At 48.0% G+C, this 17,805-nt stretch overlaps 1 protein-coding gene and 1 long non-coding RNA gene across 5 annotated transcripts in view; one reads left to right on the top strand and one right to left on the bottom strand.

Annotated features, from left to right (window-relative positions):
• The window catches only part of CSMD2 (CUB and Sushi multiple domains 2), a 232,004-nt gene that overhangs the window by 120,317 nt on the left and 93,882 nt on the right, over window positions 1-17,805 (bottom strand). For 2 of the 4 annotated variants that reach the window (XM_040651777.2, XM_015297825.4), the window contains 4 exons: window positions 12,974-13,061; window positions 11,690-11,814; window positions 9,179-9,300; window positions 3,553-3,656 (listed from right to left, as the gene is read on the bottom strand). The exons of 1 other annotated variant lie outside the window; for it this stretch is intronic. In XM_040651777.2, coding sequence (XP_040507711.1) covers window positions 3,553-3,656; window positions 9,179-9,300; window positions 11,690-11,814; window positions 12,974-13,061 — 439 coding nt within the window. The remainder of the gene's footprint in view (window positions 1-3,552; window positions 3,657-9,178; window positions 9,301-11,689; window positions 11,815-12,973; window positions 13,062-17,805) is intronic. One more of the 4 variants, XM_046903587.1, reaches the window with a different exon arrangement.
• On the top strand, window positions 8,171-12,979 carry LOC124417364. The gene is made up of 3 exons (XR_006932057.1): window positions 8,171-8,297; window positions 8,446-9,214; window positions 11,749-12,979. It is a non-coding gene; the product is annotated as an uncharacterized LOC124417364 (long non-coding RNA).

Raw genomic sequence — 17,805 nt, 5'->3', positions numbered from 1 at the left:
CCCAAATCCTGAGGGATTTTCGATGCTCTCTGTGTTTTTCTGCCCTCTACATACAGCAATGAGTCCTTTAGCAGAGCCGAGGGCCTGTGAGTTACCATCACCACTGCCGTAGGAACTGCAATTTAGTGCCACCATTACAATGTGTTTATCCAGCATCAATAGTCATCATTTCCTTTCTCACTGAAGCAAAACATAAGCAAAGAAAATTCCCACAAGCCACAGTGGGGACTGACTCCTCTTAAGATCTCTTAGAGAGATGTTCTGGTATTCCCAAGTTTACTTCCAGCACTCTCTGCTGTGTCTGTTTCCCAACAGAGGAATTTCCACCAGGATCTCAGAAAAGCTCTGCAAGACAAAGCGTGAGCCTCCAATCTGCCGAGCATCCTATGAGCCCCTGGAAAAACACAACGAATCCCAGCAGTGTGGGCTGCTCAGGGCAGCGCCCACCCCACAAGGATGCTGCTCTGAGACTGATGAGATTAAGAAAAATGCCACCAATATATCCCTAGTAATGAGGCATGTTTGGCTCACTCAGCCTTTGGGATTCATCACCCCGCTGTGGTTCAACACAGCTCTGGAGCTTTATCCCCCACCCACACAGCAGCCGTGCAGGCACTTACGTGCACAGATGCCCACTCTGAGCACAGCTCCTTCCCTCTGCTTCAGAAAGCAGAGCCCCGGTGAGTGGGAAGGGATCACTGCTCCAGCAATACGAGTGTTCTGTTGTCTGTCCTCGTGGCAGTGTTTAATGCTATTATGCTATTTCTGCTATGGTATCATCTGTGCTAAATCTGTGAGCGTAACTACTGCGAGTGGATAGGTGGTTCCTTCTGTAGTGCTTGCTTAAATCTAAACACATAGATATGTATAGATGCAGCTTCTGCCTGGCATCGCCCTCAAGTATGATAGCAGCACCTGAAAGACCTGATAAAATGGAACCCCAAGCTCTCAAAGCAGAATTACTGCAGCCCAGCGCTGCAAGGGAACGGACCCAGCAGCTGTGTGTTGATAGCATCCTGTGAATAAATGGAACCTGCAACCTCCGGGCACAATTATGGCAATTCTCACTTTCCTGGGTAATTGGAGGCAGTATGGCTGATCTGCCAGTTACAGTTTGCTCACAGTGAAGCAAAACGAGTGCTTGAAGGGCTGTGCTGCTTATTCTACCTGCTTGACACTCTCAAACCGGCTGCCTGCTGAGTCCAGTTTCTTTCCCATGCCCACACAGGCACCTAGCGTCAGGATTGGGACCAATGATGCCATACAAATGCATTTCCCCCCCCACCCCACAGATCTTCTTACCGCTCACATAAGCAATAGGAGCCGCTACAACACCTGAACCCGTCCCCTCTGCAGCTCTGGCTGTGCAACCTGCAGTGCGTTTCCCCCTGGGACTGCACCCACCCCCCACACCCCCAGCTTTGCTTCGTTACTCCTCAGACCTCCATCAGGCATTGTATTGATCCTAGGCGGTCACAGGGATTCTGTATCTGCTGGTAAACGAAGGAGTAACCTTTCCTTAATTACTGGTTTTCATCCAGAGAGTTTGATGTGGATGGGAAAAGATGAAAAAGTGCCACTGTTGATTCTCCTCACTGAAGCAGCAGACAGACAGACAGGAGCGGGGAGCACACCAAGAGAAAAGCCTTCAGAAAAGCGTTCTTTAACAGTTTTTGCATGCCTTCCCATTCCACTCTAACAAGCTGGATGACTGATCTGGGTGCTTGTTACTTTGGGGAATAAAATCCCCACTGCAAGTCAGAAAGCTCAGCCTAACAATCTGTTCTGCTCTCTGAGATGCATCTTCCAGGCATGAGAGTGAGACTGAAAACAAATGGTCCTTTACACCCCAGTTTGGGATAACGTTTGGTGCCATGGAAGTGGACTCAAATGTATTTCTTGGTCTCAAGGTCTGCAGGACTGAGTTCCTCCTGAACAGCAGCCAATAAACGCCCAGTAGTAAGGAACTGGAAGTCTCATCCTTCACAGAGCTGGCTTTCTGCATGGGGGCTCCTTCACTGATTTTCAGCTTTTTCTCCCAGGTAATGAATGAAGGAATTCCCTTTTAGGATGAGCATCAGCAGTTTAAGGGGAAGCGCTCCCCAGCAGTGGGAGGAGATACCGCAGCAGCACTGCGGTCGGTCAGAGGGGTTCTGTGCCTGCCTTAGCACAGCACTGAGTCCCTGACACAGAGTGAGGACACGTGGAATGCTGAAAGACATGGAACACATGAGAACGCATGGCATGATGAAATGGACAACGGGGGATGATCAGAACAAAATCGGGGGAACTCTCCATAGGCCTCAGGCAAACGGGAAGGGGAGGCAGAGAGAAACCATTTCAGGTTCTTACAAACGATTCCCTCGGCTGTAATTTGCACATTTGGACCAATCAGCTGTGAAATGTTCTGTGACACTTCCATTACAAACGCTTCTGCAATAGTCAGACTGTACGTTTCTATGCGTGGCAGGTTGGGGTTTGTGACTTCAGCATCTCTGCTGGTCGTGTCCTGAAAAGTGCAGCAGAATGGAACTCGGAGAAATGGAGACTTCAGAAAGACAGCAGACATTCAGGTGGGTGAAAGCAGAGCGGATGCAGATTCGTGGGGAAAAACAAGCCAAGAGGAGGAATGAAAAAACACAGCAAGAAATACGCTCTGCCAGCTGGGAAGAGCACAACAGCTTTGCTACAGCAGCTTTTGGAGAGTGCTTTTCTGTTGCACATTTCTATAGGGTAGAGAAGCGGGGAGTCCTTCAGGTTACAGCCCCAACGCTGGCTGCCCTGGTGCCAAACCCCCATCACCACTTCCAGTGCTCCTTCTCAAAGTCCCGGTGACTTTTCCCTGCTCCTACCATAGCACCTGGCCATGCAGATGCCCTCAAGACATCGAAGACTTTGACAAACCCCCCTGGCTTGCATCCTTACTCAGTGGAGGCAACAGCACCTGGACAGGACAAGAAGCCGCGCTTTCAGATGCAAGACCTGATTGCATTGGCACTGTCCTGTGCACACCCTGTGATTTGCTCCGCTTTCAGCCTCTCCCTGCAGTTTGCTCACACTGCATGGCTGTGCCACACAGCTCAGCCCTCAGCCTCAGAGAACCCCACGTTGCCATTCATGCAATGGCACATGGGGTGCAAAACGCTGCGACTCGAAGGGACTGCATGCACAGCCACTCTGCACTGTTAAAAACGGCTGCACAGGAGAGAGGTCCAAACTTCTCAGCTTCTGCTTGATTTGCATTTCCTTTGGTATCCAAATTTTAATCCCGCCCCCCCAGCTCCCTGGGCAGCCTCAGCTTCTCTCTATGGAGTCCTGACAAAGGGAATTGAAGAGAGGAGAAGCAAAGAGGTAAAAGCCTTTCTGTCAGCTGAAGCCTAGGAGAATGTGATGAGAAAAGAAAACACCAGCAGCAGTCGGCTCCACCAAACATGAAAACCAGCTTATAAAACATTCAGTGAGGAGCAGCAAGCAGCCCGGGCCCCTTCATCCAAACACATCTGCTACATCTCAGCAGGCAGAACCCAGACACGTTAAGGACACGGTACTTACACGTACAGCACAGACTTCTGGTCTCCCACTTGTCCTCCATCACCCACTGTCAGGGTGTCGTACCCTCTCTCCAGCTCAAATTCTTCAAAGGTGAGTTTGATAACCTGGCAAAGATGCAGTGTGTTAATATGGGCCAACAGCCAAGGCAGCCAGCAGACCCTCCCACCCCGCTCCTTCTGCTGTGCTTTATAAGATCATTGCTATCTTCAGGACATCGCCTATGCTGACCTCACTTCTCAGAGCCCCGTGGCACTTTTGTCAGCACACGGGTGGTGCTCTCACTGAAGTCACCTATCAGCTTTTCCTGCTTTATCCATTGATTTTCTCGATGGCTCCCTCATTCCCACAGCAGAAAAAAAGAAGTGTTTGCTCGTGTTCTGTCGGCACCATCCCGGCATCACGTTGTGCCACTGCCTCCTGCCCTGTAAGCTGCCATGCACTGCCTGCCCACAGCTGTGCATCCCTCCCCAGCTCAGTCCCAGCCTTCCACCCGACAGGAAGGATTTGTGGAGCTCTGTATGCACCATTTGGGAGCAGAGGTCCCACTGAGTCGAGAGCTCCGTGTTCTGAGCCTCTCCTGAAACCTTTTATTTGCAAATAACTGAAAATTACATTTGGAGTCGGGGGATAAAAGCCTTAAATCCGGCCTTGGAGAAGAGCGAGCAACGAGAAAAGGCAGAGAGCTTAGTTTACAGAATTGCTTTACAATTTACATCAGTGGACAACACCAACTGACACCAGCAGGAGCCATCTCTGAAAGGACCCCCAGGACTGCCCACAGATGTGAATGCACTCATCCCTCCACCCATGTGCCCGTAAGCAAACTGCACTTCCCAACTCTCAGCAGCTTCCAGGACCAAATTCAGCTTCACGCCACCTTTTGGTACCTGAACGTGAAGTTACCAAAGCAGCACTGAGGACCTTCAGCACAGTGCACACACAGTGCCACCACAATTCCACCCTGATCAGACCCCACAGCAGCCGTCATTGGGGCTCTGCTGAACACCAGCACGTGTCTGTGCTCTCTCCAAGGCCTTCAGGTACCCTCTAGGAAGATGACAGCACTTTTCTGTTGCGAGCTCCCCAACTTCAACCACTTCAATTCACTCATCAGACGCCGAACAGCTTCAGGGTTCTTAAAACACAATGGGTGTGTATGGAGGTCAGATTGAACTGCCAGGCGCCACCACTCTCTACATAGAGATGCAACTGCTATTATTTAAATGCGCTTAAAAAGAAAAGCAGGTTTGGTATCTGAGTGCAGTGTGTTACCCACAGGCAGCAGGATCCTGGGACTGCAGCCTTTGTGGTCCTCCACTGAAGTTTGGACCCATTAATTTCAGCCGGTAGTATCAAAATATTAACGCGTGCAGATTATTATTAAGCCATGTAATGACGGAATAACGTAATTAATACAAAGAACACAGGGCTGTAAAACAGCACACATCATTAGTTAAACCACTCGTTCAAGTAAACCGCATTCTAGGGAGTCTGACCCTAATTAAATAACTAATTACATCCCAGTATATTGAAGACTAACCTTGTGGCTCCGGAGCAGGATGCTGAATATAATACTTATTTATCCATTTTCCTTTCCTGTTTGGGCTATAGGCTGAAAATTACTTAATGATTCATTAAACAACACGAGGCCTCCCAGCACATACAAACACACGGATGACACAAAACCTCAGTTTTAAGCTGCTGAAGTGACAGGAAGCAATTAGCGAAGTTGAGAAAACAGGCTTCAAATGACACCTGATTCTCAGGCTTCACACAATGCAAAGTGATTTGAAATGCAGTCACATCCATGGGAAGAACAGCCCCTCAATCGCTCTCTCCGTGGAGCGCAGCACCTCTCGCAGTTCGATTCAGATGCTTTACAAGCTCACATTACTCATTCTCCCCCCGTCCTCCCCCGTCTCAAGCATCCATCCTCATCGCCGTGAATCATCCCCTGGAGGGACCCATCTCTCTCCACTGATGACACAGGAGCTTGGGCAGAGCTTTATTTGGCCAGCCGGGCTCCAGGTGAGAACAACCCCAGGAGAAATACCAACCAGTGACATTTGTTATGTCGAGAAGGTTCAGAAATAGTTTTGATGCAAATGCACCAATTATCATATGCATTTCTCAGCTCCCCAGTGATTTATTTTTCCAGTGTGGTTGAAATTAATTCCCACGGCACCAAAGACTGGGGAAGAAAAACCCACCCATCAGCCCTCAATGCTCCCCCAAATAGCTTTTCTATGTCATCCTCTGTATAGGAAATAACTCCGAGCTGTCAGCTGAGGAGCACTGTGCCCCTAATGCTGTTTATGGGGGTTTCTGAGCAAACTTCGAGGGGATTATGTAGCTCACAGAATCTGGCTCACAGTTCTTTTCCAAATATAGAACAGATGACTTGCAAATGAGTTCTAAATTCAGCTCGGTGGTTTTCCCATCGCTCATATTAAAAGCTCCATAGAACAGGACCCGATCCAAAGACCACTCAAGTCAATGAAAAGATTACCACTGACTTCAGCAGGCTTCAGCTCTGGCCCATAATGCTTTAATCTTCAAAGTATTTTACAGGCATTTTAGTTAATTTGCCTTCCACTCCTCCCTCACCCCTGCTGGGGGACGTGCAGTGATGCTATCACCCCTTTGCACAAAAGCAACATGAGTCAGGGAGGTGAGCCCGCCAGTTTAGCAACATGTTTCTAACATGGGCCTTAAGGGAAGAGTTCTACCTGTCCAGGTACGTTCCAGAAACAGCACTTGTTGATTTGTGAGGCAGGAATAGCAGGGACTGAGCAGGCATTAGAACACAGCTCCCAGCAACGCCCACCTTTAGGCGGGGCTGTGCACGCCTTGCAGCACTGTGAGCGGCCACACCTGCCCACAATGCCAGCACCAGGGATTGCTGTTTGGATGACAGGAGCTGCCTGTGCCACTGAACCAACCTGGCATCTTGTACATTCACCCACGAGATCGGGTCCTCTCTGCACAGCTTTGGCATCTGGAGCCTTGATGAACTCTTTACGCATTCTTATGGCAATGGATTCCATGCTGCTGTTTCCCATTTACTCCTGCGCCTTGCCTGGGCTCCCATGCAGAGGAGAGCTGTCAGGCTGCACTCTTCTACAGCTCCAAGTAATGTGAGCATGCAGAGCACCGTGCAATGAACACGCATGCACAGCAGTGCCTTTCCCAAAACAATCAGAGCATTCCTCTCAGCCTTCGCTTCAAAGGGACAGAGAAGTTCCCTACCTGTAAATCACACTTCCAGGATGAAACACTCAGCAAACAAACCCTCTCAGAAACCCTTTATAAACTGATGTTGCTAATTAACTATTTATCACTTCAAAGAAAAGGAAGCCAGCCGTCTTTTCACAGACAGTTAACACAAACTGCTGACTTATCAACCCATCCTTCTTAGTTCTGTTGTGCTACACCTCTATGTGTATGCATGGAGCAGAAGTTCCAGTCAACCTGCTATTGTGTACTGAAAGAAAGGATCTGGACAATCGCAGTTCACTTTGTGATGTACAAAAGCTAAGGAACAGATCTGGTTTCCCTACCAACAGCTGATGACCAAACAGGTTTAAGAGCTCAAGAAGGACCCAAGAGGGGAAGAGGAGAAACTCAGACTCTATTGAAAAAGGCTGTGAGTTTCTGAAAAATGAGCCAGCGTGCCCAGGAAGCTTCCAGAAGGAGAAGTCTGTCCTATGGCACTGCTGAAGGAGCAGAGAAAGTTTGCTGCTACCATCTGGGCTAGGCACGAGGCTGGCAGGAAAGCCAGAAAATGAACAGATCTGAACATGAGACTCCAAAAACTCAACCCTAAAGCAATGTGAAAAAGGGTCAACAAAGCAGCCAGAATGGCCCGTAATCATTCCTTGGTGTTTAATTGCCTTCTCCTCCTTCCTAAGCTGGAGAGTCAGACTGCCTGCAACCCATATCCAGGTTAACCCACCACCATTTATGTCTAAAGCCAGGATTATTTTAATTTTATTCAAGAAATTGGGATTTTGCTCATATTTGAAAGACAAAGATGTACAAAAAGAAAGGGATATAATACATACATCACAGCCCAAAAAGCTGATGTATTTAACAGCCTGTCCATACACAGGCAACATACGTCCGAGGGTCTGCGGGCCACAGGCTGAGACACAGCTGACACCTGAGCAGTAGTGGCTGCAGTTACATGAGGTCTCTCTCCACTTGCACATTACCCTGATGAAGGAGAACCTCCTGGGTCTGATTAACCAGTAAATCACTCCTAATAAATGAGTACCGGAACAATATCCTGATTTCACAATCCAGCTTCCCAGAATTTGGGTCATTACTAGGCTCCCGTGCAGCCAAACCAGCTAATGACAGCCCTTTACATACAAACTCATTCTGAAATAGGAACATAGGAATACCCCTCATTAAAATTGCAATCCAGCAATGATGTTTACTTATTAAAGGGCTTCAAACTGAGGTCAACGGGGGGAAAGCAGCAGAACTCAGCAGCCCATCCTGCCCTGCTACATCCCACCAGTGGCAGAAAGCAGGCTGCAATGTGGATGGCTGCCAGCATTCCTACAGACTGGAACAACTTCTCGCGAACGATGAGATCCTGGGACACCATCATGTCTGTGAAATGACTTCCTTGGATCGGCAGCATAAGGCTGAGTGCCAAAATGCAAGGCTGTCTGGAGGCAAGGACCAAGAAATAATTGACTGGATAAGCACATGAGCTCAGTGCCTTGGAATGCAAGGTTTGCTCCTGAACTAATGAAAATTATGTTAGGAGGAATCCAGGCACGGAGAAGAATGAAAACTGTTTTCTTTCAAGAGTGGTGAATACCTCGGGGTGTGTTGAGCTACACAGCAACAGAGTCCTTTTTGTTTTTATTTCCCGTACAGATCTGGAGGAGAAGAGCAGGCAGAGTCTGCAAGGAGGGAAGAAGAGATAAGAGGCTCTGAGCCTTGTTTTCCTGCGCCAGTGGAAAATGGGAAGGACTTCAACTCAGGAAGGCCAAGGCAGCCGGGCCTTGGATGGATCAGTGGCAGTGAATTTGAACCCTTCCATACTGTACGTGTTGACCAACAGAGAAAAAAAACCCATCACCACCAACCTCCAATGTTCCAAACGTGAGTAAACACAGAAGGGACTTTTTAATTAACTTTAAATACTGCATAAATGGCAATGAAGAGAAATACTTGTCTGGGAGCTGAGATCCCCGCTGGTTATGGGCCAGCTACCATCCGGAAAGAAGTGAGAAACAAGGATTTCTGGCACAGCTTCCCTGCCCCAGCTGAGCACTGGCTTGGGGAGATGCTCTGCTAAGCCGTTCAGTGTTCCACCACCATTCTCGCCAAGATATCAAAGAGGTTTCGATTAAAAATAATTACGTTCACTTTTAAGGACATCCTTTAGTAACCTGACTTTTCAGCACTGGCAGAACGTGACACGTCACAGTCTGTAAAGGCAGCTGGGGACCACATGTGAGAAGCCCATGGAGAGAGGGGGGGTACGACTTCATAAACAGAAACCTGAAGGGCAGAACAGCAGAGCATCGTGCTGTGAAGGAGCACAGCTCCACACTGTGTCAGTGAAGGCAACAAAACGATGGCACAACGCATCTCCAAGACCTACCTTGGCTGGGTTGAGCGCCGTGATGACCCACACGCAGTAGGCATTGTTATCGTATTGGACGGGATAGTTGGGGGAGGTTATCACACCGCTGGGACCACGGAGGTACATATCACACATCCGTGCTGTGAACAAAAAGCAAGGCAGGCGTGTGAGGGAGATCCGTCAGCTTGGGGGTGAATGCTGTGTTCTTTGTGTGGAGAGTAGAGATGCGTAGCAGTATGAAGGGAAGGGAGAATTGAATACTGCTGCTGGGCTGTTCAGCAGCCAAAACTGTCACTGTCTTCCATGTAACACCAGAGATGATGTATTCATCAGTGAGGATGGGATGAGTGGGGTGTTTTCAGGAGCTACCAAAGAGATGGACCACCAGACCAACACATTCCTCCCTCTCACACTGATTTAGTATTTTCTCGCTGTATTAAAGCCCTCAAAGAAATATTTTCACATCCAGGACAGTGAAAGCAACCGCATGGAAAACGCAGTCCCTTTTTCATGTTCCAGGAAAGTTATGTTTCCTTTCCTCATTGCAAGCCTAAAAAAAATCCTGCACATCAAATATTCATTAGGTGAGGGCTGACTTCACTCTGATACAACTGCTGGCTCAAAGAACGACGATGGCAACTCAGCTTCACATCTCAAAAACATCTTAGGTAAAGTAAAAGCTGAAAAGTGCTTAAGGGGGAATTTTTTGCTTGCGGTGTTCCTTTGATGCAATATTTAATCAGAAAATGTGAAGAACAGCATCTTAGTTTTGTAACTGCATCTGCTGTTGTAACGGATCCTCAAAATTCATCTCTCAAGTTTCAAAGGAGTCACATTTGCAAATAAGGCATCCACAAGGCTTCTCCATCCCTAAGCAGCAGTGAATCATGGAAAACGATCTCCTGGTTGAATTGTTTGACCACATGGCAGGTATGCATTCTGCTCGTGTGACCCAGCTCCTGGGGGCCATTACACATACCCTGTCCTGTCTTACAGAAGGAAATTAAGCCCTCTTATTCCCATTTTAAGGGTGGGCAACAGGAGCACAAAAAGATTAAGAGGTGGTCCCTGGGATCCATATGGAGAGCCTGCTGCAGATGGAGATGCTGAAATGCAGCCTCCAACACAGATGCTCCATTACCACGCATTAGAAGATGGCAGAGTCCAATGGCTCTGAACTGGCTGATCAGGCACCCTGCAAGCTGAAAGAAACCCATCACCCAACAACAAAATGAGAACAGAAAAAGTGCTTTGGAACTGAAATAAAAAGCAAGTGGGAAACTTCTCGCAAAGAGGAGAAACAACCCAGAAGTTAGTGGTAGGAAAAAAATGAAGTTGATTCATAGCATCGTAATAATGCAGGCAAATCCTTTCTTATCTCTTGCGAGAGGACACCATAAATTTCCTTTAGAGTGTCACATATTTATGCCAAATATCCTCTTACACTGATTCAATTTATTCTGCGCTTGTTTCAAGAATTAGCTGGGATTCCAAAGCCTTCAAAACCTCTGCAGATGAAATTAAAGAAAAAAAGAGGTGAAAAAATACCAATTGATGATTTAAGAGCTTTAGATGGATTTAATTTCAAATATTACAAGTTGTTCATTATTAGCATTACAAATAGCACAATTATGCATGCCACTTTATATACAGAGAAAGGAGAGAGTGAAGGAAAACAAAATGGCCAAGGGCAAAATGGACACCAGGTCTCATTCCTTCACTGAAACAAAGCTCCATTTGCTGATGGCTCCTGGTGAGGCCCCAAGGGGATCAGTGTGATGTTGGCTTCCAGACCTCCACCTCGTGTCCTCTCTCCTCCTTAAACCTTAAGGAGAAATACCTGGGGTGGAGCGGACATAGAGGGGCAGAAAGCACTGCTGAAAGGCATGGACGCAGTACACAAATGTACCTCATCAGCTGCAGAGCAAGGAGCTAATGAGGCTCCACACTTAACAGAATTTGTTTTGTTAATGCTTTTCCAGTGGAATGGAATTAAGATCCTATTGATATGAAGCTGGCAAGACCAAACTCCCATTGCCCAGAGCACAAATGCATCCAGTGCAGTGCTGACCAACCAGCAGCACAGAGCTGATGTCTGACAACAGCCTGAGAGCACTGAGGTTGCTCTCCTGGCTGCACCTCTTGTCTGAGTGAGGGTTTTGGAAACAGCACATAAACAAATAATGTTCAGCAAAGGCTTGAACCATTCTAGGACTGCCTGACAACACATTTGGCTTTGACAGGGAAGGAAAGGCTGAACCAAACAGAAGCTAAACAACAGGGGTTGTAGGAAGCTGCCTCTGAGAGGAACCAGATACGGTCTTCCATAGGGCAGCTGGGATGTGCAGCCTGAAAGCCTCCAGTAAAACACTGCTCTGAGAAGCAGAGCTCCAAGTCAAAAGGAAAAGGCAACGGGCAGCAACCAAGTGGGGACAAACTCAAGGACAGAATGGGTGATGCATGAATGTGACATCGTGGGTTTTCTCATTAGTCCTCATAGCTCAGTGGAAAATAACATCGCCTTCTTACCTCTGCACACTGGCCTGTGGTCGCTCCAGGCAACAATGATGTCGCTCACTCTCTTACAGGTGATGCTTTTGGACCCCTGCAAATCGTAGCCCTCGTTGCAGGTGAACTGGATGCTGGAGCCTAACCTAGCAGACAGAACAAAGGGGGAAGTCAGCGACTGAGGCGCTTCTGCAGCAACAGCTTTGTCTCTTGCTTTTTACTATCCAAATTGTGAACAGAGAGAGATCACCGGCCCTCCAGGCAACAGTGGAAATGAATGAGGGGCCAGCTCTTCCTCATTCATTTCCTTGCGCTGGGCGCCGGTTGCCTGAGGTGGTGAGAGTCCAAGAACAGATTTGAGTCTTTCAATGCAACTTCAGTGGGAGTTTTGTTCAGTTCGGAGCTCACACTCAGTCCCAGGAGATGACAGTGCTCAGCGTTCTTATAAAGAACAAAATCTTTATCTACTACTGAAAGATTTGTTCTTTGTTCTGTCGCTTTGGATTCGGATCCTTTGCTGCTTAAAGCAGTGCTGTCTTATTCACCGAGGCGACACAATGCCAGATTCACAGCAGCTGAGAATTTATCCTATGGCATTTAGGGACTCTATTGGGAATACCCTTCCCTAACCCTCGTTCCCTCTCCTCCAATATGTTCTCTGGATTCCAGGAGAGTCTGATAGACGCAGGTTAAATTGAAAGACATTTTTAGTGAACAAAACAGCTATTGACAGCAAAATAAGATTAAATATTGATTCACCATTGCTAACAACAGGCTGATTCATTCCAACACGCTTTAAATGAACGCTAGCAACTACAAGGGAATAACACCATTATTTTAAGCTTTATAAGAAAACAATTATCCAGCACCACATTTACTTATTGACAAGGAACTGTACCACTGCTTCAGGAAGTCACCCGAAATTCTCTGGGCACAGGGTTGTGCTGGGACTTGAGCTAATTTAGAAGTGATGCTGTTTGAGAGGACTCTTTCTGTGCTTAACTGGAGAAGGGAGCGACGACAAATAGGGATTGCAGCAGCGTGGCCAGGCGCCCACTTTGTGGCAAGAGAAACGTTCTCAAAGAGAGATCATTACAGATCTCTGTAGTAGATTGCACACACACATGCACGTTTAGACACGCTCGTTCTTCTGCATCACTGGCTTCAGCAAGCTTTTCAGACACGGCACATTGAGATGTGTGCAGAGGGGCTCTACAAACAGACTCTGTAATGCCAAGGAGTACACACAATGGTTGTAACAAAAGCTTTGCAGCATGCATAAACACACACATCAAAGGTTCTTACCTAAAATCGTTGCCTATTCTTTTGCCTCTCTCTGGAATCCCAGGGTCTGGACACATATTATGTCCCTGGGACACACCAACCTGAGTTACTACAAAGCAAAAACAGCACATACAGAGACAGAATAGCAAAAGAAACAGTCTTTCATCAGCTATCTTGGTGGATGTGGAGAGAAAGATGGCAGCTGGTAGCTCGAAAACCTGAACACGTTCCATTTGGTTTAGAAAAAAACTGCTTTGGAAACAAGTTTAACTGGAACCATTTCAGCTCAGTTTAGACACACCAAAGTGCTTTCTAGGAAGAGCCAGCTAGGAACATCGCTTTCCCTCTGTTCTGCTACAGAAGCACCTCTGAAAAGAGATAGTTTGCATTCTGCAAAATTGCACCAATTAAGCAGCCCATTTCCGAAGCCTGTGATTAGAACAACACGCCACGGGGACCTCCTGCCCTCCCCAGCCCGAGCTGAGAACACAGCCAACCCAATGAGGAGGTGGGGTGTGATACCAGGGGGAGAACAGGCACAGAACGAGAGAGAGAGGAGAGGGAAATGTGAGTCTAGCATTCTAAAGCAAGTCAGTAGTTTGAACATGAAAAACTGTATGGAGCAACCCTCACGTGACTGCCAACAAACATGGGGTCGATGAAGTGGTGATCAGCATCGAATACACATCTGCCATCCTGATGCTCTGCTCCCCATTTCCACCTCCCCCATCAGCCTGCCAGGTGGCACAGCTGAGCGCTGCTTGGGATGGACAGAACCCGGGCGGCTCCTGGAAGCATGAAATGAGATCTGGCCATTCGTTGATTTCCATTCTGACTTCCAGCAACCGCCAACACAGGGGGTAATTCAGGACAAAGGGGCAACTCTGTCACAGAGCTGTCGGTGTTGATGCAGTTCAGTTCTCTCCTATCACTGCGGGAAGGATGTAAGGAAAGCACACCATCTCCTGTCATCAGGGCTGAGGTGGTGAAGCACGAACCTGAAGTGAGAGTGCTCCCTTCCACCTGTGCCCATCCCCTGATTGAGGGAATGATGTTGGTGCACAGAGCTGCTGCCGAGCGATATGGAGGCTTGGGCACGGAAGTATTACATGAGCAGGTAAGCACATGGGGTGTCCACACAAACACAGGCTGCGTAACATGAACACCCAAAAGGCAGGGCCATCAAAACGTTGTTTATTTGGTAGCTACACCTCGTGCAAGTCCCTCACTACAGCTGGAAGACATAACGCTGTACCTAAAAGGACAGAGGGATCACTGCTTCCATCTGAGCACCTACACCAGTGCTGGAAGCATCGCAGCTCATAACTCAGCCCAAGTGCTTCCTTCATCCCACCCCTCCCCTTCCTGCTGCCCCTTCCCCAGCAGCCCCTCAGCACAGCACTGCAGAGATACAGCTTGATGGGAAATCGGCCTTCTAAGAAACTGCTTTCCCCTTTTTGCATATTCATAACCCCGCATTAAGCTCCGTCACGTGGACAAGCAGAGATGCTAGCAAGACAGAAGCATTAAAGCAGCACACCGCATCTTCTGATGGCTGCGTTTTGTAGCTACAAAGCTCTGCTGCCACATTTCCAGGCTGACGGCTCTGAGTTGGAAGGAAGGAGCAGAGCTCTGTGCTGCCCTCAGAACGGTGCCTGGCACTCGAGCAGCCACAACCAAACCCTACCCCATGAGCAGCACCTCCAGCAGCCATCACAGCTGCACTGTAACTCGGTGGGTTCGTTCCACTGAGATGCATTCTTTTGGTCCGATCTATTCTCCATTCTTTCCTGATAAACGTCATGCTCGAATACACACAAAAAATGGAACAGCTTTTAATCTGCTGCTAACTTTTTGCTAACCTGGCCGGTTTGCTTTAGGGCCTGAGCAGCTCACAGCCTCTGCGAGAAGCTGGCTGTGCAACCCAGATGTAGATCATCACTGCAGGAGCTGCAGGCACGTTTCAGTGCCAGCCCAGTGGTGGCACAGAAGAGCTGACCCCACTGGGGGAACTCCCTCAGTAACCACCTGGAGACACTGCCTGTAGTTTGGATCAGGCTGCTGAATACCATCTATGGAGCTAAACGCTGCTCTGCCATAGAGCTCCCCAGCTGTGGGGCACACCTAACGCTTCTGTTCTAAGGATGCACAAAGCAAATGGGAACTCAGAGCATGAAAAAGAGCGTGCAGTGAACGGCCTCGGTCAGAGCAATGGATAAGGTCAGGATATCCTGGCACTGCAGAGCACGTACATCACAAGTCTACGTGGTACTTCAGAAAAAGGGCTTAGATTTCTCATCTTATTTCTATACCTTTTCCAGAATAAAAGGGCACTAACCAAGGAGCTGAGCCTGTGGTGCACACGTTTACCAACACAGCTCCCCTGCATTGAAACACCCCTCCCTGCAGAGCAGATCACCAGGCTGCCTTTCCAACATCCCATCCTCTCTCCCACGGTCAGAAGACTACCAGACAACATCAGTTACACCCTGTTGGTTATTCTGAGCTGCTGTCACAGCCATTTATTACGTCCCAAATTGGATGACAGCAAACCTGGTTCGTGGCTGTGGGAGCAGGCAAGGCTACGGATAACCAGCAAAACCCAGAGGCACCAGAGGGCAGGCTGCAAATTACCAATCACACTTCTGAAGACCAAAACCAGTTCTTCTCTCATCACCTAGCACTTCATTAATACCCATATAATACATACACATAAACCAGTGAGCAGATCAGATACAGAGCGAGGAGAAAGGAAAGGTATCTTCATATTGGGGCATTTTGCTTTGCCAACACAAAGGAGAGCAGAAGGAGAGCAGAGGATGGATTAGATGGGCACAGAAACTTTTCCTCTTCTGTCTTCTAAACGCACACACGGGAATGTGACTGAACCAAAGCTGATAAAGCACATCTGTTACGCTGAGAACACGCAGTGGGAGCCGCGTTCATCTGCCTATAGCTTGGACTGCTTCACACCAAGGCTGCAATGCTTCACACGATCCCTTCCAGTGATGCCCAGCAGTGCGTTCCCGGGTGTGCCTCATCCAAATGTCACAAAAGCAACTCTGATGCTGTTTTGTAATCCAGGTACCGCGTTTTTCCCACTGCATGAACATGGAATGCACGCATTTACACACTGCATGCAATATGCTTTCTCACTGCTTCAGGAATACTGCAAATGCCAAAGCTGCGTCCCTCAGTTACTATCAGAAGTAATCCTCGAAACCTAATCTCTAATTTTAAACCGCATTTTTTATAGCTTATTCTCCAGAGCTGTATTATTCTTCCCCTAAGAATGATTAAAGCAAGATGCCCAATTAACATTAGGGATGGTGAACACTCCGAAGCACTTGATTTACATTTCAAATAAACAGGTTTGACTGCAACTGAACAAAATGAGCAAATCCCCCACCAAACTCCATGGTTTTTTATATATCCTTTTTCTGAAGGAGTGCAAACAACTGTGATGTGAACACATTCTGCCTCCATTCAGACACCAGAAACGGGCTTTAATCTGGTATGTAACCACAGCACCCATTCAGCAGAACTGAAATCCTCCGAAATAGCCTGCAGAGCAGCAAGCATGGAGCTGCAAGCTGCCTTGTGGGACAACAGAGCCCTTAAAGGAGCTGCACCACCCAAAGGAGGGGGGCAAAGACCACCAGAAACCCCTGCTGGCAGGAAAGGGATTGGAAATCAAGCACGGCACAGCTCTCGTTTTCACCACATTTCTAAGTTTCCGATAGCTGAGATGAAGTGACAAGAGCAATACTACCAAACTCCAGAGACCTTTAATCAGCCTGGCCCACCTGCGTGGTCATCTGTGAGGCACAGCTCAAAGGCTCATGAAAGTTTCAGAGAAGAGCTGGCACAGCCAGCCAAGCAAATCAGAAAAGTAAGGGAAAAAGAAGATAACACTTCGGGCTCCATTTTCTGAAAATAAACCATTTTCTGGAGCTACCTCCTATGGAGTCAGCATTTCTGAAGCTGAAAATCCGCTGTAACAGGAGTGTGACAGCAGAAGGCTGTGCAGGATAGAGGTTAATCGGGGTTTACCACCCAGACGTTGCAGTGCAGTGTACGTGGAAGGAGCTGAAGACAGGAGGGCTGTGGCAAACCCCAGCCTGGTAACAGAAAGGGATTTGGGCCACAGTACCTCCACCATCAATACTGCTACAGCTCAATAACTTTCAGGCTAAGCTGCCTTCCTGCACTGGGTTTTGCCTTATCAAATGTGACATGATTAGCGCTACACATGATGCTGAACTGGCAGCACTCAAGGCTGGAGTCTGCTCTGCATTGGGTGAGGACAGGCTGGGCAGAGGCACCAACAACATCCAGTGACTTCATCCCCAAAAGCAGAGCACGGCTACAGCACAGCACAACACACTGAAAGTATACAGTGGGCCGATGAGTTGAAAACAGACTGTCATTTTTCACGTGGGGAAGAATCCCTGCACATACCCAACATCCCAGATGGCACCAATCCCACTACAAACACAACCTTCCGCCCCACGGAGCTCCAAGTGCTCACTCGAACAAAGGTAGGGGGTACTTTCTATCATAATCTCACCCTCAATTAAGTGCTGAAATGTTTATCATACCTTAAAACATCAATTAAATGACACTTGGCAAGAATATTTCATAGAATCTTAGAATGGCCTGGGTTGAAAAGGCCCACAGTGCTCATCCAGTTCCAACCCCCTGCTATGTGCAGGGTCACCAACCAGCAGACCAGGCTGCCCAGAGCCACATCCAGCCTGGATCTCACAGAGCCCAACAGCATCCTGGATTCAGGGCTTTTCTTAAGACTGAGTTTAACCTGAACGTGCCCCAGCACTTCGTACTCTGGAGAT

This window comes from Gallus gallus, chromosome 23, assembly GCF_016699485.2.
Source record: "Gallus gallus isolate bGalGal1 chromosome 23, bGalGal1.mat.broiler.GRCg7b, whole genome shotgun sequence".
In the NCBI taxonomy this organism is placed as follows: Eukaryota; Metazoa; Chordata; class Aves; order Galliformes; family Phasianidae; genus Gallus; species Gallus gallus.
Note: the sequence above shows the minus strand (reverse complement) of the source record. Positions and strands in the feature narration are given on the sequence as shown.